Source organism: Nematostella vectensis, chromosome 4, assembly GCF_932526225.1.
Source record: "Nematostella vectensis chromosome 4, jaNemVect1.1, whole genome shotgun sequence".
Classification (NCBI taxonomy): Eukaryota; Metazoa; Cnidaria; class Anthozoa; order Actiniaria; family Edwardsiidae; genus Nematostella; species Nematostella vectensis.
In genome coordinates, this window is record NC_064037.1 from 1642465 (window position 1) to 1665648 (window position 23184).

Here is a 23184-nt window from a genome sequence, read left to right on the forward strand (position 1 = left end):
ATTTTGCGTGTTTTCAGGCTCTGGGAACCAAACAGAAGAAGCTGGACGCCACTCAGAAGCAGTTGCTGCGATACGAAGAGGCGGCAGGTACCCTTGCAAAGCTGCTGGGACGAGCAGAGGAGGCGCTCCGAGACCAGACTAACGCGGGTACAGACCTAGAGCTAGCACGCGCAAACAGAGATACACTAAAGGTACGTTATAATTGATGCAGGCATAGTGTGGCGATGATGTACAATTGTTTTAAATTTCGTATTTGCTGACGACATAATGGATTGGAATATTTGATCTAAGTGCCATTTCTTAGTAGTATCTACAAACTTCGCAAACATCACTTACATAAACATGCCGTATTTTTTTCTTAGATTTTGTTAGTGCAACGTCTGTCATCAGTTTAAGTTAATCTTCACTTAAAGTTTGTTTCGAAGTGACCTGAGGGTGGCCGCATAGAAGATATATCACTGTATTCATAACCCGTTTCTCCTTTATTTAGACACTACTGTCAGCCTTGGAGAATGCCAAAGAAGATCTCGACAATGTCAACAGTGAGGGAAACAACCTCGTCCATATGGCTGACTCTCAGCTTGTTAACGCATCACCCATCCAGGAGGAGCTCGCAGCACTAAACAGTCGCTTTGATGCGGTGCGCCAGAACCTTGAGCGAGAAGAAGACAAGCTGGAAAATGTTATAAGTAACGCGGAGGACTTCGAGGGTGCTCTGAACACCTTTGAGTCGTGGCTGCCCGAGGCTATGGCATCCGTGCAAGGCTTTAAACCGATCAGTGCCGAACCTGATGAGCTCAAGAAACAGCTGGCGGAAGTAGAGGTACGATTTATAATCTCAGGCAACCGCCATTTTGTCATCCTAGCAAATGACAAGTATTAAACAAAGCATCCACTTCCTTTGCAACATTTTAAATTTGAGAAATGAAGTATAAAGCGTCGCTTTTAGTTGGTTCGAAATTTCATTCCATTATTTGCCTTTCAATGTTTAATGAAAACAATAAAAATGTGTGGCAGACTAGGGCTCTTTAAGCAAAGCTAACTCGCACGGAAGACAAAAGCCGGTTTGAGCTACTAAATTAGATATCCGAGTAGAAATTATTTAACGCTTGCTTTCTCAGCCTGAGAAGTATTGTAGTATGAGTAACAATGTTGGCTGACCCGCTGCATTTAACACATTTTACTCTAAATTAATCATTGTCTAAATAGGCGCTGCACGCCTCTCTTCTCGAGAAACGCCCGCTACTCGCCACTGCACACGACTCTGGTAACAAACTTGTCGCCGTGTGTGACGGGCCCAGAGTAGAAGACGATGTAGCAGGCAAACTGCAGCCTTTCCAGGAAGCGTATGACGCCCTTGTCGCGGTAGTAGCGGACCGTCTGGGTAAGCTGCAGCTGATGCTGATGCAGTCACAGAAGTTGGAGGAAGCTCTAGCGGATGCTATTCGCTGGCTTGAGGAGGTTGAGCGGCAGCAAGCCAAACAGCTACCCCCCATACTCAGCAGCAGTAAGGTCAACATGCAGAAGGCCGAACAAGAGGTAGGTCACATGCAGCGAATGCGCAAACACCTTAGCTCGCGGGAGAAGATTAAGGGCATGGCAAAACAGCTGTTTGCTTGCGAATTCCTCATTCTAGGTTTAATGGTTGATAATTGTTGTTCTTGGAACCCACTTAAGTATTATTATACAAAAGAAGTGCGTAACAACCGTATTAGAGGTTGACCTTTTCATTTTAACCAAAGTAGTGATTAGTAAATCCTCAGTGCCAACATCACTCAGCATTATAAAGCCTCGCTTCATTAAACACAATTTAGAATTCCACTATGCCCTCCTGACGTGGGCACTAAGGTTTTTTTGAACCAATGCTTGCGCTCTTTGCACGGGTTATGATATTTGCACTAAGGTTTTTTTGAACCAATGCTTGCGCTCTTTGCACGGGTTATGATATTTGCACTAAGGTTTTATTTGAACCAATGCTTGCGCTCTTTGCACGGGTTATGATATTTGCACTAAGTTTTTTTTTGAACCAATGCTTGCGCTCTTTGCACGGGTTATGATATTTGCATTAAGGTTTTTTTTGAACCAATGCTTGCGCTCTTTGCACGGGTTATGATATTTGCACTAAGGTTTTATTTGAACCAATGCTTGCGCTCTTTGCACGGGTTATGATATTTGCACTAAGGTTTTATTTGAACCAATGCTTGCGCTCTTTGCACGGGTTATGATATTTGCACTAAGGTTTTATTTGAACCAATGCTTGCGCTCTTTGCACGGGTTATGATATTTGCACTAAGTTTTTTTTTGAACCAATGCTTGCGCTCTTTGCACGGGTTATGATATTTGCACTAAGGTTTTATTTGAACCAATGCTTGCGCTCTTTGCACGGATTATGATATTTGCATTAAGGTTTTTTTGAACCAATGCTTGCGCTCTTTGCACGGGTTATGATATTTGCACTAAGTTTTTTTTTTAACCAATGCTTGCGCTCTTTGCACGGGTTATGATATTTGCACTAAGGTTTTTTTGAACCAATGCTTGCGCTCTTTGCACGGGTTATGATATTTGCATTAAGGTTTTTTTGAACCAATGCTTGCGCTCTTTGCACGGGTTATGATATTTGCACTAAGGTTTTATTTGAACCAATGCTTGCGCTCTTTGCACGGGTTATGATATTTGCATTAAGTTTTTTTTGAACCAATGCTTGCGCTCTTTGCACGGGTTATGATATTTGCACTAAGGTTTTTTTGAACCAATGCTTGCGCTCTTTCCACGGGTTATGATATTTGCATTAAGGTTTTATTAAAAGCGTCCAGATAGAATTAACTCTGTACTCTCTTTCTATAGTCTCTATACCAAGGTATTGTTGCCAAGCAACCTGTCATAGAACACATTGAGCGAAGCGGCGACACCATTCTGGAAAGTATGAACCCAGGCCCCGAACGTGACGTCCTCAAATACAAACTTGCCGATATGACCCGACGATACGCAGTCGTCAAGAGCAACGCCGCTGACCGCAAAGCGATGCTCGAACAAGTGGTTCCCTTTGTTGAGCACTACCACAATGCATTGCAGCCATTCGTGTCGTTCTTGGAGGATTCCGAGGAGAGGCTGGAACGCCTTAAAGCTCCGCCCACAGACAAGGAGGATGCCGCTGACCGAAGATCAAGTATTAAGGTAACCCTTGTTAATCCATCTGAGACTTGAGACATGGCGTGGCTATAATTCCTAGGGTTTAACTTCAGGTTCACTGCTGGTCTGATGGTCGGAAGTCTATTTTTTAATTGTTAGTTTTTTTATCCTACCTGTACAGTGATGTCTGATGTTTTAACAACGAAAAAATGTGATGTTGATGAGGTCATGGAAAATAATGCTAAGCATTGCACTTTTTTGTGTTATTGTACACACCAAGGCTCACACTGTTTTTCTAGCTCATGGTATGTATTAAATGTCTTGATCGATGTCAAATTTGCTGCAGGACTTTAAGGCTGTCGTCAAATCACAGAGCAAGAACCATAAGCTCGTGAACTCAACAGCGGCGGACCTCCTGGCCCACTGCAACTCGCTGCCAACCAAGATCGACCAGACTCCAGTGTTCAATGAAGTACATCACGCCAATGCACGGTACGATAAGCTAGTCAGAGCAAACTTCACTCTGGAAACGCAGGCCCGAGTACTTGAACAAAGCCTGAAGCAGTACCAGCTGGCCTTAAAGCCCTGCCAGGAATTCTTGCTCGAGCTTGAGAGCTACCTGGAATCGGAGCCTAGCTTTGGCCTGGACGCAGGGAAGGGCAGAGAAGAACTCAAAACCATTGATGTAAGTTGTCTACTGCCTTAAAGTTCGGGTAAGGTACTACGGAACTATCCCTCGATTGTGACATTTAGGTGACTGTTCGCGAAAATTTCCAGTTAGTTTACAGTTACTTTATAAAACCATATCTTTCGCATTTAAAATATTAAAAGCAAATGTCTCATAAATACAACGCTCTTAAAATGGCATAACTTGTAGTACATATTCTGTTAACTACTCATATGCGCAGTGATTTCTTTGGCCCTTGGTTTCTTACACTTGAATTATTCTGATCCACAGGACTTGACAAGCTCCTTAGACTCTCACCGCGCCAACCTTGAGGTGATGGAAGTTGCCACACCGCCAAAACTGGGACAGGCGCAGGAGCTGGACGAAGAGGTTGCCTCACTTGCGCAAAGCTTCGATCTGAACGCTGGCAAGCTGAAGCGTGTGCGTGATAGGGTGGACCAACAGGTGAAGATGTGTGATGAGTTCGCGCCGCTGCATGAGGAGGTGGTCGGTTGGTTGGCAGAGATGGAGCCAGTGGTTGAGAACATGCGCCCTGTCAGCGAGGACGTACACGCTACAAGACAACAACTGCAGGAAATCAGGGTAAGATGGTGGCACTACAAAGACCACTCCCAGATTGTCGATCGGGCTTGCATGACACATGTTTTATCATTGTTTAACCGTCTATTTGTTTTGTCTTATATTGGGCTTATTTTTCCTAGGACATAAATGACCAGTTCCTGGCCACTCGTCCAAAGATGGACAGAATGGATGAGATCTGCGAATGTGTAGCAGACATCGAGAAGGACGACCCTGCTCTGGTCGCCACCATACACGATAAGATTGATGAGGTGGAGCAGCCGTACGAGCGACTCCACGCGCGTGTAACGAGGAGACTCGCGCGGCTCCAGAGCATTCTCCATCAAAGTCAGGACATGCAGCTTAGCATTGATGAGTTGAATAATACGCTAGCGGAACTGGAGGGTCATCTGGACGAACAGACGCCTGTCACTGCGAGCTACGAGACCGCGCTACAGCAAAAACAGGACCATGAGGTATCAGTCGGGCTCAGCATTCACACTAGACCTTTAGCATACATTACCATGAGGTATCAGTCGGGCTTAGCATTCACACTAGACCTTTAGCATGCATTACCATGAGGTATCAGTCGGGCTTAGCATTCACACTAGACCTTTAGCATACATTACCATGAGGTATCACTCGGGCTCAGCATTCACAGTAGACCTTTAGCATACATTATCATGAGGTATCACTCGGGCTCAGCATTCACAGTAGCTTGTTTAGCCTGAAGACGCAGCCAAGATGATGCCGGTTACACGGTCCTGTCGGGACGGTATTTCGTGCTTTTCATGTCATCACGATATGATGCTCTCGGAGAACTTGCCAACGCCTGCGTCTTTTATCTAAACGAGCTAGTGTCTGGCATAAATGTATGCGACGTTGTTTTATGTCATTTAAACTCTCTTGCTACGCACTAGTGTCTCATGGATAAAGTTTAATCACTCTAGAAGCACGTTCCTAAAGCCCTTGACCTTTTTAAAGCTTTTTTCTTTAACAAAATCATCAAACAAACAATAAATGTTCTAGAAATCGTCCTAATGTTTACAAAATATACATTTTGTTCGAAAAAGTGTTTTATATAATATGATATAATGTGTAATCTTTTTAAAGGGCGTCTTCCTCCAGATAGTTATCCACGAGGTTATCTTCAACGACGTCATCGAACGCGTCAAAGAACATTTACAGCAGGCCGATCCCGGACCTCAACGGGACAAACTCTCGGACAGTTTGTCCGACCTTGAGACCCGCTGGAAAGATGTCCTGCACAGAGCGTCCGAGAGGAATGATCAGCTTGAGGAGGTGGTACCGTTGGCGCAGAGGTACATGGAAGCCGTGGCGGCTTTCCTGCCCCCCATAGATGAGATGGAAGACATTATCGCCGAGTACGGAGAGGTCTTGTGCGAGAGGCACGCTCTTGGCAAGGAGCAGGCTTTGCTCAAGGTACGTTAAGGTCAAAATAGGTATATTCGGAGGGCTAATCCATATCCCTGTAGCTGGAATGCTGAATTACGATTCAAAGGCGCCCCTGGAAACCGCCTTACAACTCATTTTAAATGCAAATCTTCCAACTTCAAATACCCAAATGAAAACGATTAAAGTTCCTTTAAAAAATCGACGTTAGTAGTCATAATAAGCGTAAGGTAGAAGTATCACGTGGGGATGACACGCAGAGAAAATAAGCGGATTATTCACCTTTCCGTGCACACTTGATAACGTTTGCTTCGTATGCAGTTCTTACAGCAGTTCCTCCAAGAAGATATCGAGGGCTACCGTCCAGTCCACAAGACCCTTGTCGATAGTGCTGACGATTTGACTGAAGCCTGTCACTTAAATGGAGTGACCGAAGGCGTGCCCAAGATCGAGGAAGATGTACAATTCATGGTTGAACGCTGGAACAAGATCAACAAATTCTACAAGAACCGTCGCCAGCAGGTAGAACTGGCGGATGAGAAAGTGAAGAAATATCGTGGTCTTCTCCTTCCTCTGGATACCCGTGTCAAGAAGGCCGAAAAGTCCCTGGAGGAGTCTGAGTATGAGGGGATTGATGTCGAGGCTGGCAAGAAGGAACTGGATACGATGAAGGTACAACAGGATGGTGTCAGCAGCGGTTTTTTCTTCTTTTTTTCTTTTCCAGGATCTCTTTGTCGATCATTCTTTGTTGATCAATCATGTAATTGAGCCATAGTGCGATGAATGCACTCATGGAATTTTTTCTTTAAAATTTGTATTAAAAGTTTACAAAGAAAGACTCGCTCATACTCTTGTGTTTGGTTTAGGCATTACAAGCTGAAGTCAAATCCCTGGAGTCTGAGATCCAAGACGTGGGACAGGAAGTGAACAAGGAGGATTCTGACGCCATCAACTACATGCCCGTCAAACAGCGCGTCAAGGGCCTGGGATCTAGATGTGCTTCATTACGACGTCAGCTGAGCGATCGCGTGACATGGCTTGAGCGTGTTGTCAAGGAGATTGTCACGCTCGTGACTGTCACAGAGGAGATTGTGGAGTACCTCAGCATGGCCTACGAGAAGATGGAGCAGCTTGAGCCGATACACCATGATGCGGGTGTCATCAAACAACAGATGGACGAAGTCGAGGTGAGTCCGCGCTATAATCTACTACTGGCATGTATTCTAGTGTGTGTTTATTCAGATTATCACGCTAATAAACTGTTAAAGCGTTTAAAAGAGAATATTTAACACGGGGTTTCGAGAAGAAATGTTAGTAGTGCTTCTACGTGTGAATGCTCACGCCCTACATATAGTGTTTGTGAGACAAGTAAATACGTGGAATTAAGGTGTCTATAAAGCTGCACGCTTACGAGTGTTCGTAAAGGGCTAGAGTTTACTGTAGTCGCTCTGTCTATCAGATAACAAAAAAAATTAATTAAAATTACAAAAATTTGCTGTTTCCCACTAATTTCTCATAGCTGCATGTTTTTTCTCAGACCTTCCGCGACGAAATATCAGTGCAGCAAACTTCACTCACGGCTGCCGAGCAGGCCGCTAAAAACATCACCCTTCTCAAGAAAAACGACCCCAAGGGTGTGCGCATGGTCAGCGAAAGGCTCAATTCCACACGGACGCCGCTCATCGAGCTGGCAGAGAAGCTGAAAGAGCGCCGGGCTAAGTTGCTGAGAGCTCAGGAGCATCTCGATGCATACCGCACGCAGCTTCAGCCGGTGGAGGAAGTCTTCATGCAGGCGGAAGAGGCCTTCGAGGCGCCTGTCGACTTAGAGAAGGGAGAGGGCGAGCTTGAAAAAGTCGAGGTAAAGTACTAAATGCGCAAATTAGGTGTAATAAATTTGTGGAAAATGTGATCTAGAAACACTCTGCCAGTAGAAAGGATGGAGTGTCAAAAAGGCCTAATTTTTTAAATTGGTGTTAAAAAAATTTATAAGGTACTGTTTTTTTAAAGCTGGGTACATCAATCATCGGAATTTTTGAATGCGCTAACAGGATGAGTTCAAAGTTAAAGATGACAAACTGAGACTTGCTTATCAAAATGACTAAAATTGTTCGCTAATAGGCCGCTATTAAAGAGATGGCTGACAGCGACAAACGCGTCCATCTCATACGCCGCTCAAGCCAACAGTTACTTCGCGTCATGGATGTCCAATCACAGCCAGGCTCCAAGGTTCAGGCCGAGGTTGCTAAGGTAACACACACGCAACGTGGTCTGACGTCGAGCCTGAAGAAGAAGCATTCTCAGCTTCAAAAGGGGCTACACGACTACACGAGGTTTATGGAGATCATGGCCGAGCTAGACAAATGGCTTCCAGGAGCCCGCGTGCGCGTAGATGAAGTATCTCCGGTCAGCGGAGAACCTGAGAAGATTAAAAGTCAGATTGATGAGCTACGGGTAAGTTGAAAGCGATCGAGAGCTTGTTGGTAGATTATAGTGATTGTGTCAGTAGACGCCCTCCTGAAAATGACTTTAACAAACAACCCAAGCTGAAACATCATGAATGGTGTAAATATTTTATTTTATTGAACTCACATTGCTATTCCCACATTAAATTATGGGTTAACTTCTAAATTCCTATTCAGGCGACTTAACAGTTATCTTTTCATTCCTTTTTACCTCGGTACGATTGAAATAAGCGCCGCTCTCCAACCTCTTCACTCCCATTCTAATACAAGCCCTCCCCACAAGCGCCGCTCTCCAATGTGCCCCCTGACAGACTTAAAAATATTTTGATCGACACCAAGAAAATCGGAATTTGATTTATAGACCTAGAAGCAATAAACACTGGTTTTGTGGTAGTCTATTAGTTGAACATCACTCCAACAAAAGGTTTTACTGGAGGGTTCCCGCTTTTGCTTTATAGGAATTGAATGATGAAGTCCAAGAAAAAGCGGCTCTTTTGGAGCAAGCTAAGCAACTGTCAGAAAGCATCAAAGAGCTTAGCAACGAGGACCAAGACATCCAGCGCGATATGTCCGATCGGCTGAGCAGGGTGGAGCCGCCGCTAGAAGAGCTGATAGCCGCTCTTAACAGCAAGCAGAGCGAGCTACAGAGCGCACTGTTACAGAGCCAGGACATAAGGGAGTCCCTAGACGACCTGAGCCGCTGGTTGGTCAGCGCCAGTAACCTGTATAACCTGCTTGGCCCGGTTTCTGCGCGCTATCCCATCATCGTGGATCAGGAAGAAAAACTTGCTGTGAGTGAAACGGTGTTGTTTTCTTTATCCACTGTCAGGTTAACGTGACCAGATACGATGGATAATATTACGGCATTGAGGGCCGCCATGTCACCCTATGGGGTGGGGCGTGTGTGTGGTGGGGATGGGTTTTCCGCCATAGAAATTTGTCGGGTTAAAGTGTTTGTGTGAAAAGTTTTTTTATGCACTTAAAAAGAACCCCTTCCCCTTAAACGTTCCTATACCTTTAGTGGGTTTTTTTTTTTTCATAGACTCCCACAATCTAATTTTTTCCAATCCAAGTCCTTTTACGTAAACAAGTTTTAATTTCTAATTGAAAGGGTTTCGATATCATCTGTAGGTCTGTTTAGTTGATGCTTCCTCAGGCGAAAGATCGTTAATCATTGTATACGACTAGCCATAGTAAATTAAATAGAAATTGCCTGTTTTTACGTACTTACCTTTTACGATCTTCCCGTCGCTAGCGTAATCGTAGCCGAAAATAGAAACACGAAATATTTGCTTCCATTTTATCGTGCACCTGTTCAGGCATTATGTGGTTTTTCTACATTGCTAACACACTGCGCATCGATATCGTCTGTGTGCTATGTGCGCTGCTGCCTTCGGGTTTTTTCTCGAAAACTTTGTGGCATTTCTCAATATGTATTCTGTGTCGGTCAAAAACGTTTTTTACGTGCGTGTCTTCAAGACTCTGGTGAGATGAGCATTAATTTGTTGATATCTGCTTTTGAAGCATTCCTTGTACTTGATCTGGCTCGATAGTACCTTTTTATGTGTTAACTGTCTTTTTCTTGTCCTTTTTTGAAGTTTGATATTTCGATTTGGTAATTGTCATTTTAACCTTCAAGTTATGTTTCAACAAATCTCATTTTCTGAACATTGTGAAAGCAAGCATTGGTCAAAAGAGTCTCACACGACGTTACATAGACGTTACATGGTTTAGAATTATATAACTGAAATATTTCCACTTGAATCTTATGGTTACATAAGGAAAGCACGCAACTTAATTAAACATACTATATGTTAAATGTATGCCTTCCTCGAAAGTTTGCTTGCTGTGACAAGTTCTCTTACTTGAATTGATAGAGCATTTCTTTGTCTAGAATCCACTATAAACGTGTAAATTTTCGCTCTATACCTAATGACGTGGTAAATTTGCCTTAAGCTAAAATAAAAACACCGGGTATTCAATAAAATCTCAAATGTTAAAGAAACTAAAGAACAAAAACACAAAAAAGTGATATTTGATTTATCGCGTTGTGCTAAAGTATTATATTAAATTCATGTCTTCCCCCCCACCCCCACCCTTGTCTTTTATTTCTAACCTCGCTTTCACTTTCTCAGGACTTGAAGAAGCAACTGAAACAACATTCCCCTGCGTATGATCATGTCATGGATAAGGGGCGACAAATACTCTCCACTCTCCCTCCCACGGGACGTGAGCATGACAAGCTCACCCAGAAACTGAACGACACGGAGGCAGCCTGGAAAGCCTTGAACGACAAGGTGCATCACCATAGCAACCAGCTGGACTCAGTTAAACCCACTGCTGCCTCTTATGAGAAGAAGAGCGAGCCGTTCCTGGCATGGCTGAAGGACGCGGAGAAGCGACTGCAGGGTTGTGAGAAGATACCAAGTGATCAGGAGGATGTACTGCATTTGCAAGAAGCCCTTGAGGTGAGTGTGCTAGTGATCTACGTTAAGTTTCTTTCTTTCCGGACCGACCCTAAAAACTTTTGTTGCGTAGGCTGGAAGCAAACATGCAAGCGATAATCTTTCTCCGGGAATTTCAGTACTGTGTAAACTACTGAACTCTTATTTCATCATAAAAATAACTTCAATCTTTAAATTGTCGGTTAGGTTTATTAAGTTGATAGGAGCTTTCAAATTTTTATATGTAAGCGTTTTATTTGAAACTATTTCCTATACGTTGGAGGGCTAACCATTAAAATGTTACTTTTTAGTGCATATGAATATAGCTTTTCTATTTTTAATAAATTTCTTTTGAAATTTTGCTTGCGTGGGGTGACTTGGTAACATTGCTTGCGTGACTTAACGGATACTAGCCTACGTGTAGCCGCTGACTAGCAAATAACATCCTCTCGTAGCTACGAGGGGATATTACTTTGAGAAGCTCGAATAAATTTTCAATAGACCCTGTTAATTCCCGAGTTTGTGCTTATGGTGTTTACTGTACTGATCATCCCCTCCCCCCTGCGTCTTTTGAGTTTATGGTGTTTACTGTACTAATCATTCCCCCCCTGCGTCTTTTGAGTTTATGGTGTTTACTGTACTAATCCCCCCCCCTGCGTCTTTTGAGTTTATGGTGTTTACTGTACTAATAATCCCCCACCCACCCCACCCAACCCCCCCTGCGTCTTTTGAGTTTATGGTGTTTACTGTACTAATAATCCCCCACCCACCCCACCCAACCCCCCCTGCGTCTTTTGAGTTTATCGTGTTTACTGTACTAATAATCCCCCACCCCCCTGCGTCTTTTTCACTTCAGCTTCTTCAAGATGAGGTCCAAGCCTGCAAGCCCGACCTCCAGGCGATCTCCGACACCTTCCGTACCCACGAAGGCGTTTGTAAGGACGCTGACGCCCGCAATGACTTGCCACTCATTGAAGACGAGGTCCAGTCTATGACTGACCAATACGAGGCCTTGCGGCGGGATGTGGGTCGGCAGCTGGACCGGGTGGCCGAGGTACAAGAGGAGCTTGCTGGGTACCAGGAGGCGCTCCTTGCAGTGGAGGAGACCATGCGCGAGGTAGAGGAAGTGGTGGCAGTGGAGTACGTCTTGGTACTTGATGTACAACAAGCGCACGAGGAACTCAGCAAAGTCAAGGTACGAATCAGTTTACTTACGTTGGCTTCCAGAGACTTGATGTCCGCTTAGGTGAAAAAGTAGAGTTCTCCCAGGTATGAAAACCAAGTTACTTAAAGCCGTGATGCCTGAATCCTGTTTCGCTAACTTTTCTTCTTGCACACGATAGCGCACCTTACACTGAAACGGATTGAATATCATGTAATACATTAATACAGAAGTAGAATAGATTAATAGCGCGAAAGCCCATGCTTGAGAAGCCAGGGCTTTTTTCAGCCTCGAATAAAATCTGGTAGTGCTCATAAAAGACCGCTGGGTCCTGTTAAAGCTCACACATATATAGCCACACCTCACTCTGCGTTTATTCGCTATCCTAGAAATGTGTCGCCGTGCTGGATAGCCGGAAACCCACCCTCCATACTTTGAAACAGCACGGGAAGGTTCTTGCTGAGAAGACAGGGAGCCCGGATGTGTTGGACAAAGTGGAGGAGGCAGAGCAGAAGTACGACAGGTTGGCGAGCAAGGGGCATGACCGGGTCATTTTCATGGATAAGGTAACATTACCACTGTGAATTAAATAAATAAAATATATTAAATGTTTGGCACATGAATAGCGCAAATCATAATTGCGACACATGATAATCAAAATGCGCTTTACTAACTGACTTTTACTAGTCAGCGTGTAGATATGGACTGTCTTACGCAGGATGAGGGTTAAACATTGTCACTTTAGGTTTTACCACGGGCCAGTCCCTACAGGGCCGTAACAGACCTCGAAATACTGGTGGGGGGGGGGGGGGGGGGCAGAGACATTAAAAAACCTGAGGGGACGGCAACGCCTCTACTTGTCATTTCCTTTTAAGAAAATAAAAAAACTCGGGGGCATGCATTTCAGGTGGTGGAATTCCTCGACTCGTACGACACCAACATCACCAAAGTCGAGGAAGACATTCCCCGACTGTCATCCGTCATAACCAGCCTTGAACCCGTTAGCACTGAATCAGACAAGGTTCAGGAACAACTCTCGCAAACCACCGATCTCCAAGAAGCCCTCGCCAGCGATAAGACATGCCTCGACACCGCCCAGGAAGCGGCGGATTGGCTAGCAGGGAATGCGAACCCGGAGGACGGTACAGAGCGCGAGCTGCAAGGTAGAATCGGGCGTAGTAAGGAGCCTCTAGGCGAACTGATGACTGCTGTGAGCGATCGACTCAATGAGCTGCAATGCGGGCTCGTCAAGACTCAGGAGTTCCGAGCTGTGTCGGAGGACTTCCTTATTTGGCTGAGCGCGGTGGAGGAGAAGCTTTCGGACGAGAGGCCTGTGGTATCTAATGTAGAGACCATCCGGGACCTTAAACGCGAACATCAGGTACTTGGATGATTACTTTTTATGCTATTATAACTAATATGACTATTATGATATATTATTGATTATTGTAAATTTTAGAAAGTCAAGCGGCTAGAATAGCTCATTTGTTATTGTAAATTTAAAGTTACGTATGATCTTTTTACGAGAAAACTTTTTAGATAACCATCCAAGAGTGTTTAGATATCAATTCATGCTTCAGTCAAATGAATGTGGATGCTTTACGTGACGTGTATTTTTCGGGAGCGTAAAATTGCGGTTTGTCTGCTGTTTAAGGGTCATGTTAATTAGTAAATCCAAGCTGTGATATCGTGACTAAAAATACTAAAGATTCACTTCTACAAATAACGTGGCATATAATCATACTTATTCATCCACCTTTAGTTTACCTTAATTCATTGCATTTGCGTCGAGAGTAATCTTTACTCGCCTACATCTCCTCAGCCTATCCACGATGACATACAAAAGCACGAGCCGGTGTTCAACGCCATCAAGGAAGCTGCCGATAAAATCCTCACGACTTCTGAACCAGGCAAAGAGCGTAACAAAGTTGAGCATCGTATGGCGCAGTTACAGACACGCTGGGACAACCTACAGAAGGATTCTTCCAACAGACAGATGGTGCTGGAGAAAGTGGAGCCTCTTGCTCAGCAGGTTTGTCCAAAAACACATTATTCTTGTCTACCGAGATAAATGATGAAATATAATGATACCTCCATAGCCCATATCCTATTTTGTCTATCTTATTCCTGACCTGTTACAGCCTCCCTGCATTCCTTTCAGTGGAAAAGGAAACAAAGTATGTTATTTCTTTGCCTCTAGTATACCGCTGCAGTACGCGAGATTGTGCCATGGTTGATGGTCGCCGAAAAGAAGCTCTCTTCTATCAACTCCGTGCCTTGTAACAAAACCAGTCTGGAGTTCTTCGAGGAGTGCCTCCGAGACATCGAACATGACGTCGAGGAACATGACGCAACTAGACGAACTCTGAACGACATCGCGCGATCCCTGATCGAGCTAAACCCAAGCGATAAAGACGCAGTTTCTCAGGAGATTCGCTCCATCAACAACCGTCTGAATGCCCTGACAGAAGCTCTTCCCGCTAAAAATAAACAGATTGAGAAGATGAAGGAGCTGCTGGCGAACTACCAAGAAAACCTGATCAGCATCGAGGAACTCATCGTGGAAGGCGTGGTCTTATGTGCGTTCAGCACGCCGCTCATGGACATGGAGAAGTTATCAGAGGAACTGGAGCTCATCACTGCTATTCTTGTCACATTCAGGTATGAATGAGATGCAGACAAAACGCTCTAAAGCCGACTTTTGGACACTGTTGTTTTAGGTTTATTTGAACATTGATATATCGTACTTTTGAAAAATATTAGTATTCATAGATTTTTATGCTTTGGCAACAGAATGGAGATGTTTATTATAGGATGGATTGAACTTTGCAGTGATGCAAGTGGATTGGTATTTGCAGAACTAAAAGATTTACGTACAAATTGGCTCTCAAGCTAATTTCGCGATCATTACGTGGCATGCTGCACGAGATAGAGTTGGGTACCTTTTCCCCTTTCTGGACCCACTTCAGGTTGACAAGAATGACGGACGGTGTGCAGAGAGTATATACTTTACCTTATTGCATCTCCTAATTTGACAATCTCATCATTTGATAGCGAGCAAGAACCTGTGCTGGAGGAGATCGTTGACGTTGCCCAACAGCTCATCGCCTTGCTTGACCGTACATCACCTGACGTAACTGTCATCGAACGACGAGTGGAGAAGATGTTTGCGCGGTTTAGTGGCGTACGCGGCCGTCTTGATAACCGCAAGAATCAGCTCGGGAAACATCTGGAGCACCTGCGAAGATTCCAGGAGTGCAACGAGGAACTACAGACATGGTTCACTGCCATCATACCGGTAAGTGGATTACCCCTCATAAAGAAGCTTCGTCTTGAGTTTCCAGTGGGCCACGATTTAGTCAATAACCGGCCTTTTAAGGAGAGACGCAAGTTGGCCTGCGGAACCCCGCATGAATCTAGTTCTCCACAGTAATCTCTCCATGCGTAAACATTATGCGTAACTGATGACTTGGCCTCTTTAAGAAACGCTGTCATGTCATACCGAGTGCAATAAGACCCTTGACGCCGTCTTCATTGACTTTTATTGCGCACTGATTGGCTCCTCCGTCCAACAGGTGATGGAGTCCTTGGCGCCTGTAAGCACAGAGCCAGACAATGTCCGCGTCCAGTTGCTAGAGGTAGAGGAGTTGATCGATGCCACCCAACTCAAGCGACAGGTGCTCACCACGTCCCAGCAGGCTGGGGAATGGCTGATGGAGTTTAACAAGGAGGACGAGTCGGTCACTGTGGAGGTGGGTTCAGCCTCTCAGAATGGAAATATTTGTGTTATTGTGGAGGTGCGCTCTGTTATAGAGCCCATAAACCACACCAACCAATGCATAACGCATTTTAATTTGTTGTGTATTTAAAAAAATGTTTCAAAAAATGTTTTAAAGCTTAAAAGCTTTAACATTACACCTTTCTGTATAGATTTGTGCCCAAATAGGTTTTTTGGTTTTGCGAAAAAATTGCTCCAAAAGTGATAGCGTGTCCAATGCAAACCACCAAACATTGAAAAACCCGTTGTCAATCAGAGTACAAGGATCGCGTTAATGATAATACAGTTGCACCTCCATCCCTCCGACCCTCTGGTAGATTCTTGACTTTTAACTTACATCTCCATTTTGCTGTAGGTCGTTTCCACTGTGAGCCGCGCCCAGGTGAAGATGGACCGGATCTTGAACACACTTGACGCACGCCGTGACCGTCTGCAGACGCTAATACTGGAGTGCCAAGACATCAAGGTCTCGTTAACAGACTTCGAGAATGACATGGCGGGAATTGAGGAGGAGCTAGCGGGAATGAGGCCCGTCTCTGCTGTGCACGACACTCTCAAGGAACAAGAGAGAGAGTTCAAGGTGAGACGCTAACTGTCGCTAACTTCCCAACACAAAGGAAGAAAAAAAAAGCGTCTGTTAGTAGAGCTGTCCAATTACGAAGAAGGGTCGCTTCAGAGTTAGGAGAAGTCGTTTGGCAAAGAGGCAAACTCAAACAGAACAACAACGCAGCGGGCACTTTTTTAAAGCAAAAAAAGGTTGAAATGTTCATGGAGGGGAGGACAGAATTTATTCATTTCCCATATTTTGGCAATAATCGTTAATGAAGTGGTATATTTATGTTTATAATTCTACTAATTGAAAAAAGGAAAGGGATCGATTAAACAGCTCACTAAACGGAACTGCCAAAGAGATGAAAAAGAAGGCTTGTTCTTTTGCGTCAACTTATCGTGTTTGGTTTTCTAGATGCTCCAAGAAGATATCCGAGAGACAAATGATCTTGCGGGTGAGCTGATCTCTCGCACAGAACAACTCATCGAGGACGCCGAGTCCAGCCCTGAGCGCGACGCCCTTGAGCAACGCCTTCAAGACCTGAAGACCCGCTGGGCTGCTGTAAAAACTAAGAGTGAGGATCGCGAGAAGGAGCTGGCCAAACACTCTCCTGTCTTGCACCGTTACTATGGCACTGTAGACCCCTTTACCAGCTGGCTGACGGGATTGGATAAGAAGCTAGGCAATCAGGAGCCAGTGTCTTGTAACTCTCGCACGGTGGAGCGACAGCTGGAGCAGGTTCGGGATCTTCAACAGCAGGTCGAGGAGCACGGCTCACAGTACGATAGCGTCAAGGAGCTTGCGGCGAACGTCATCAGGTACACATACGCACATGTTGTTGTCTTTCTTGTCAGAATTGCTTTATCATTTGACTGCTACAGTAGAAAATATTTTCGCATGTTCTAACCTTTATGGCAAATTATTTCCTTGCGTTGCATAGGCGATCATCCCTCATGGCTCATTCTCTCCCTCCGTTGCATAGGCGATCATCCCTCATGGCTCATTCTCTCCCTCCGTTGCATAGGCGATCATCCCTCATGGCTCATTCTCTCCCTCCGTTGCATAAGCGATCATCCCTCATGGCTCATTCTCTCCCTCCGTTGCATAGGCCATCATTCCTCATGGCTCATTCTCTCCCTCCGTTGCATAGGCCATCATTCCTCATGGCTCATTCTCTCCCTCCGTTGCATAGGCGATCATCCCTCATGGCTCATTCTCTCCCTCCGTTGCATAGGCCATCAGTGAGCTTTCTCCTGCGCAACCCGGTTCAGGGAAAAATTTAATCCCTTGGCCTTCAACACATGTTTTCTGCCGTCCTCCTTTTCGATGTTTAGGATAGAAAAACTATAATAACTATTTGCAGCACTGGAATATTTGTACTGACATCCTACAAGAACGCTCGCGTATTTTAAGCTTAGCTTCCCTGAAACTAAATTACAACATATTGTCATGTTGCTTGTTTTACAAACGTTTTGCTTGGTCATTCTTAGTAACGCCCCGGATGACGTGTACGTGGTAGAGGCACAGGTCCAGTACTTGAACAAGCTGTGGGAAAGTGTCCGGTTACGACTGAGTGATCGCGTGCGCCAGTCGGCAGAGGTTAAAGACTTGGCGGAGGAGTACGAGGAGGCTATACTGCCTGTAAACGAGCTCTTTACTAGGGCCGAGGATGGTCTTGTGCCTATGGAGATGGTTGGCTGTGATGTCGATAGAGCAAAGCAAGCAATCGCTACTACCAAGGTATTCAGCTTAGAGTCCTCTCTAGTCAAACAGAAACTTTCGCTATCATGTTGTATCTTTGTTTTTTTGGACCGCCATGCTTGCGAATACCCAATTTTACTATATATCTAAAGAAAAGGAAAGAATGAAGCTAAAGGGAGCCATGATGATTGATTTGATCTCATTGACGAAATGTCCTTAGGTGTTGTCACCGGAACTTTGAAAACTGCCCTCAATAAATGAACGCCCGTAGAAATGTGTTCCGCTTTAGATCGGGGTGGCTTTCATGCATTTTGTACTGTTTTCAACCAAAAACAGAAAGGTTATTGGACTTTACATCGGCCATCATTGAGAAGTTCCCCTGTATATTTATATTCTAACGAATTAGGTCGTCATCCTCAATCCGACGCCCGTGTCGTTAAGTAAAATCAAACGGAAAAGAATTATTGAGAGTCTTTCCTGATGTGTTTCAACAGAGTGCAATCAGTGCCCTTGAGACGCACAAGCCCGACGTCCAACATGCCGTCAAGATCGGACAAAATCTGATCACTTCTGCGGATAGTGATTCACCAGATGTGGCATTACTTCGTAAGGAAGTCAGCCTCCTGTCTGGGACGCGTGTTGAGTTGAAAGAGCTTCTTGAGGAGCAGCAGGCCAAGCTTGAGCTGGTGGTCAAGTGTTGCGAGGTGTTCGATAGCAAGATGGCCGAGCTCGGTCTGTGGGTAACTGAGGCTTCAGAGACGACTTCGGTACAAGAACCGATCAGCACGAATCCGAGAGTCGTCAGTAAACGGCTCAAAGATATCGAGGTGAGTACACGGCGCATTCGGTACTTTAGTTATTTAATAAAGGTGCCGAAATTTCTTGTTGTCGCGCATCCGGTACTTTAGATAATTTACTAAGGTGCCGAAATTTCTTGTTTTAACGGCCAGTTGCTAGTGAAATAATCTTAATTTAGAAAAACCTCCAAGGCCTTGTTATCGATTAGATTTGTTAATTACCTCTAGGCTTGGCACACATCATATGAAATAAAAGCTGAAATTTGAAATAAGGGCCCTGTTTAAAAATTAGAGTCTACTTATAAAATAAGAATCTAAAACGAGCTTGTACGGTACTTACCGTCCTTTCCCTCATCGCATGTCTACGTTTGCTCGATTTTTTGTTCAAACAAAGATAGCAGAAGATAGGTAGTCTCAGTTGTTAACAAGGAATCCATGAAAGCTGAGAGTTTCTCTCAAGATACTTGTTGCTCATATTTATGTTTTGCAGGCTACACAAGACGAGATCGCCAAGAGGCATAACACACTTGACAACATGGAGCTAGTTGGTAGAGATCTGATCTTAGCTACAAACGAAAATCCCTTCGTGGTGGCTGAGGTGCAGGGCAGGCTTACCAAAGTACGTGTGCAGATTGATCGGCTGGACGCGCGAATGGAGCAGAGGCGAGAAATCCTACAGACTATCCTGCTACAATTGCAGCTATTTGAGGTTTGTACAGAATAGGTTCCAGTTTATTTTTCTGTATTTTTTTAACTTTTCAATCGTGATTCAATGGTATTTGTATGTTCTGTGCCATCCTCTATTAAGCGACCAACCTCTATTAAGCAGTACCCTCTATAAAGCGACCAACCTCTATTAAGGAGTACCCTCTAATAAGCGATCAACCTCTTAAGCGGCCACCCTCTATTAAGCGGCCGCCTTTCACTGTCCCGAGTGTGGCCACTGTATTATCCTTTGGGATATTTGGATAATCTGCATACTTGGGAAGTGTTTCTTGAAGTGTTAAAAATGCATCAATTTGACGATCTGATCTTTGTATTTGTAGGTTAGTCACGATGAGTTCCAAATCACCATGGCAGAAATGGAGGCCGATCTCACCAACATACAACCAATATCTGCTATCTTCCCTATCGTGGACGAACAGAAGGATGACATCCAATACTACATTCTCGCAACCATTGCCAAGAAACAGCCAGTCTTCGACAAGCTAATGGAGGATGGCCGGGACATGGCGGAGAGAATGGAGCCTGGAGAAGAGAAAGACGAGCACGAGGCGATTCTCAAAGCCACCGCTGACCGATGGGGGGGGATCAAAAAGAGCGCTTCGGACATCGATAAGAAAATCGATGAGGTTCACGAGGCATCCGCCACGTTTGACAGGAAACGTGAGAAATTCGAGAAGTGGCTAGACGAGGCTGAAAAGAAACTTGGTAAGATCAAGCTCGTATCGTGTAACCCCAACGAAGTTGACAGAGTGATTGAACAACTTGGCAGTCTGCTGGATGACGTGTACTGCCATGAACCGCACTTTGATGACGTCAGCGATGCTGCCAAGGCTTTGATTGACTGTTGCCAAGTTGACGGTGACGTCATTAAGGCTAAGTTTGTGGATTTGAAACACCGGTGGGATGCCTTGAATGAGAGCGTGCCTGCTAAGAAATCTGAAGCTGAGAACATCAAAGAAAACATCGAGAAATACAACAGCGCGTTCCAGCCCGTACGCGAAGCCTTTACACAGGCTGAGGATCTTTTGTCATTTAGCGAGCCCCTTGGTACTGATGCTGACAAACTCCGAGATGAGCTAGAGAGAGTCAAGGCTTTGGCGTCTACACTTGAAGATCGAAAGGCAGATGTGAAGCAAATGAATCAGTCGGGTAAGGAGCTTATGGGAGTGGAAAACCAGTCAGTGACAGGGATTAAAGATGAGGTTGATTCTGCGAACAAGAAATCAAAGGATATCCCTAGAAGGCTCGCTGACAGGCAGAAGCAACTAGAGAAAGCCCTCAAGGATGCCGAGAAATTTGACGCTGTACTTGAGGAGATTGAGAACTGGTTGCCTGCTGAACAGGAACTGGTCCAGAGCCTTCAGCCGATAAGTAGCGATCCCGAGAAGATCAGAGCCCAGGTCAAAGAGACCGATGAGATATTAGAGGATGTAAAAGGCTACGTTGTCAGACTTGCTGAGCTGGAAACCACAGGCCAGCGGATGATCGAGGGTAATGTCCATGACCCTGAGACTGTGGCCGCTGTCCAAGAAAGCATTGACAAGGTCAGGACACCAATCGAAAAGTTGAATGGAAAACTGGAACAAAGAAGCGCGAGACTTCAGGACGCGGGGCTGCAATCCCAGGTATTCCAAGACTCGTGTGACGACTTTATCGCAAGGTTAGGTACCATTGAAGACCAACTTGTGAGCGAAGCTCCCGTTTCTCCTGAATATTGCGAGACAAGGAAGCAGAAGGAAGAGAACGACGATGTTCTAGACTCTATACAACAACAAGAGCCAGTATTTGTCAAACTTGTGAAGGCTGGGGAGAGGGTCTTAGAGAGTGTTGAACAAGGCGACGAGCAGAAGGCCTTAGTGAAGAAGCTCGAGGATCTTATAGATCGCTGGAATAGAGCAAAAGATAAGGCATCCGAGCGTAACGGGCTTCTGAAATCCGTCATTCCTGATGCTAGAGCTTATCAGACAACTCAACAGACCTTTGAGCCGTGGCTGTCTGACGCTGAAGATAAGCTAAGTGAGCTTGGAGTAAAGTCCAGTGAGCCCGAGGACATGGACAAGCAACTGCTGACGCTGTGGGATCTCAAGGACGGCATCGAGAAGCATGTGCCTGAGTTTGAAGAGCTCAACAAAGCGGCAGTTTCTTTGATAAAAAAATGCCCAGATAACAGTTATTTCATCCACGCGCAAGTCCAAGACACCAATCGCCGATGGAATGCACTGCAGCGAGATCTGGAAGACAAGGAAACCGAACTCAGTAATGCTAAAGATACAGCGGAAAATCTACAAGAAGCAATCAAATGCGTAGAGGCGGCCGTTAACCATGCTGAGAACTCTTTAGAGATGTGCGAAACACCGAAGGTGGATCAAGACAGCGTGAAAAAGAATTTAGAGAACGTCACGTTGGCGTTTGAGAGTCTTGAAGAATGTGAACCGCAAAAGAAAGATGCTGAGAAGTGTGCGGATGATCTTCTTGCTAAGATGGACGATGACTCCACTGATGCCACGGTGCTCAAACAACAAGTTGACAACCTTGGAGAGAGATACTCACGTGTTAAGGATAAAACAAGATCGAAGAAGAAGCAGCTCGAAAAGGTCCTTATCCTCGTGATCGAGTTCGTGGAGATTTACGAAGAGATCACAATCTGGATTGAGGAGACTACTCCCGGAGTCGATAACCTACCCGCAATCAGCAGCAACCCTTATGTCGCCAAGCAGCAACTCGAGTACGTAGAGCAGCTTCAAGATGAAGTCATGGCTAAGAGGCCCGTGGTTGAGAAAGCCGAGGAAATCGGTCAGAGGCTAGTCGAGAGCTGTGAAAGTGACCCGGCAGTTTACAGCGAAGTGAACACCAAGCTCGCAAAGATCAAGACGCCACTAGATGCTATTGAAGCGAAGGTGAACAATCGTCAGGAAAAGCTACAACTTGCTGTGCTACAGACACAGGAATTCCAGACTACGCTTGATGACTTTACGGAGAAGCTGGCGAAGATTGAGGACGACCTGGAACATGTCGGGCCGGTAAGCGCTGTGTACGATGTTGTGAAACGGCAGAAACACAAGGTCGAGGAGGCTAGAGACGACTGCAAACAGCTGGAGCCAGTGTTTGAAAAGGTATCAAGCTGTGGAAATGATGTGCTCGAGTCTCTGGAAGCTGGAGAGGAGAAAGACGACCTGAAAGGAAAGCTTGATGACATGGAGCAACGATGGAAGAGCGTAAAAGAGAATTTTGATGAGAAAAAAGATCAGTTGGATGAGGTTGTTCCTGTTGCGAAGGCCTATCACGATCTGTCGCAGATGTTCCAGGAATGGTTACAAAACGCGGAGAAATATCTCTCCACCTTAGACCCGATCTCGTGCGATGAGAAGAGCCTCGCCCGAGAAGAGAGATCACTCGAAGGAATCCTCGCTACCGCCGAGGACCACAAACCAAACTTGGATTCACTCAACGACGCAGCAACCTCACTCGATGCGTTGTGTGACAATGCCGAGGTAACACAAGCCGAAGTGAAGGACATAAACAAGCGTTGGGCAGCGGTGTTGGAGGGGATGGCTGATCGCAAGCAGCACCTTGCAGACGTCAGGGTTCTGTTGGCAGCGCTGAAGGCAACGGTGGAGCCTGTGGAAGAACTTTTGGACCAGGCGGCCCCAATCCTGCAGGCGCCTGTCTCGTACGGTACTGACATACCGACAACTGAGGAGGAGCTCCGGAAAATCGAGGTGAGATTAAAGGATTTCTGACAGCCGCTTTTTGATCATCCTAGCAAATACCAAGCC

General features: G+C 45.2%; 1 protein-coding gene across 10 annotated transcripts in view; it reads left to right on the top strand.

Moving 5' to 3' along the window:
- The window catches only part of LOC5509225 (nesprin-1), a 125759-nt gene that overhangs the window by 75051 nt on the left and 27524 nt on the right, over nt 1-23184 (top strand). For all 10 annotated transcript variants that reach the window (XM_048726027.1, XM_048726036.1, XM_048726029.1 and 7 more), the window contains 27 exons: nt 18-191; nt 491-823; nt 1210-1539; nt 2845-3174; nt 3476-3814; nt 4088-4399; nt 4519-4851; nt 5489-5818; nt 6110-6460; nt 6655-6975; nt 7326-7646; nt 7907-8239; nt 8709-9041; nt 10386-10718; nt 11551-11889; nt 12246-12422; nt 12764-13237; nt 13679-13888; nt 14057-14517; nt 14911-15154; nt 15432-15608; nt 15990-16214; nt 16599-17002; nt 17675-17924; nt 18380-18712; nt 19173-19391; nt 19729-23127. In XM_048726027.1, coding sequence (XP_048581984.1) covers nt 18-191; nt 491-823; nt 1210-1539; nt 2845-3174; nt 3476-3814; nt 4088-4399; nt 4519-4851; nt 5489-5818; nt 6110-6460; nt 6655-6975; nt 7326-7646; nt 7907-8239; nt 8709-9041; nt 10386-10718; nt 11551-11889; nt 12246-12422; nt 12764-13237; nt 13679-13888; nt 14057-14517; nt 14911-15154; nt 15432-15608; nt 15990-16214; nt 16599-17002; nt 17675-17924; nt 18380-18712; nt 19173-19391; nt 19729-23127 — 11385 coding nt within the window. The remainder of the gene's footprint in view (nt 1-17; nt 192-490; nt 824-1209; nt 1540-2844; nt 3175-3475; nt 3815-4087; nt 4400-4518; nt 4852-5488; nt 5819-6109; nt 6461-6654; nt 6976-7325; nt 7647-7906; nt 8240-8708; nt 9042-10385; nt 10719-11550; nt 11890-12245; nt 12423-12763; nt 13238-13678; nt 13889-14056; nt 14518-14910; nt 15155-15431; nt 15609-15989; nt 16215-16598; nt 17003-17674; nt 17925-18379; nt 18713-19172; nt 19392-19728; nt 23128-23184) is intronic.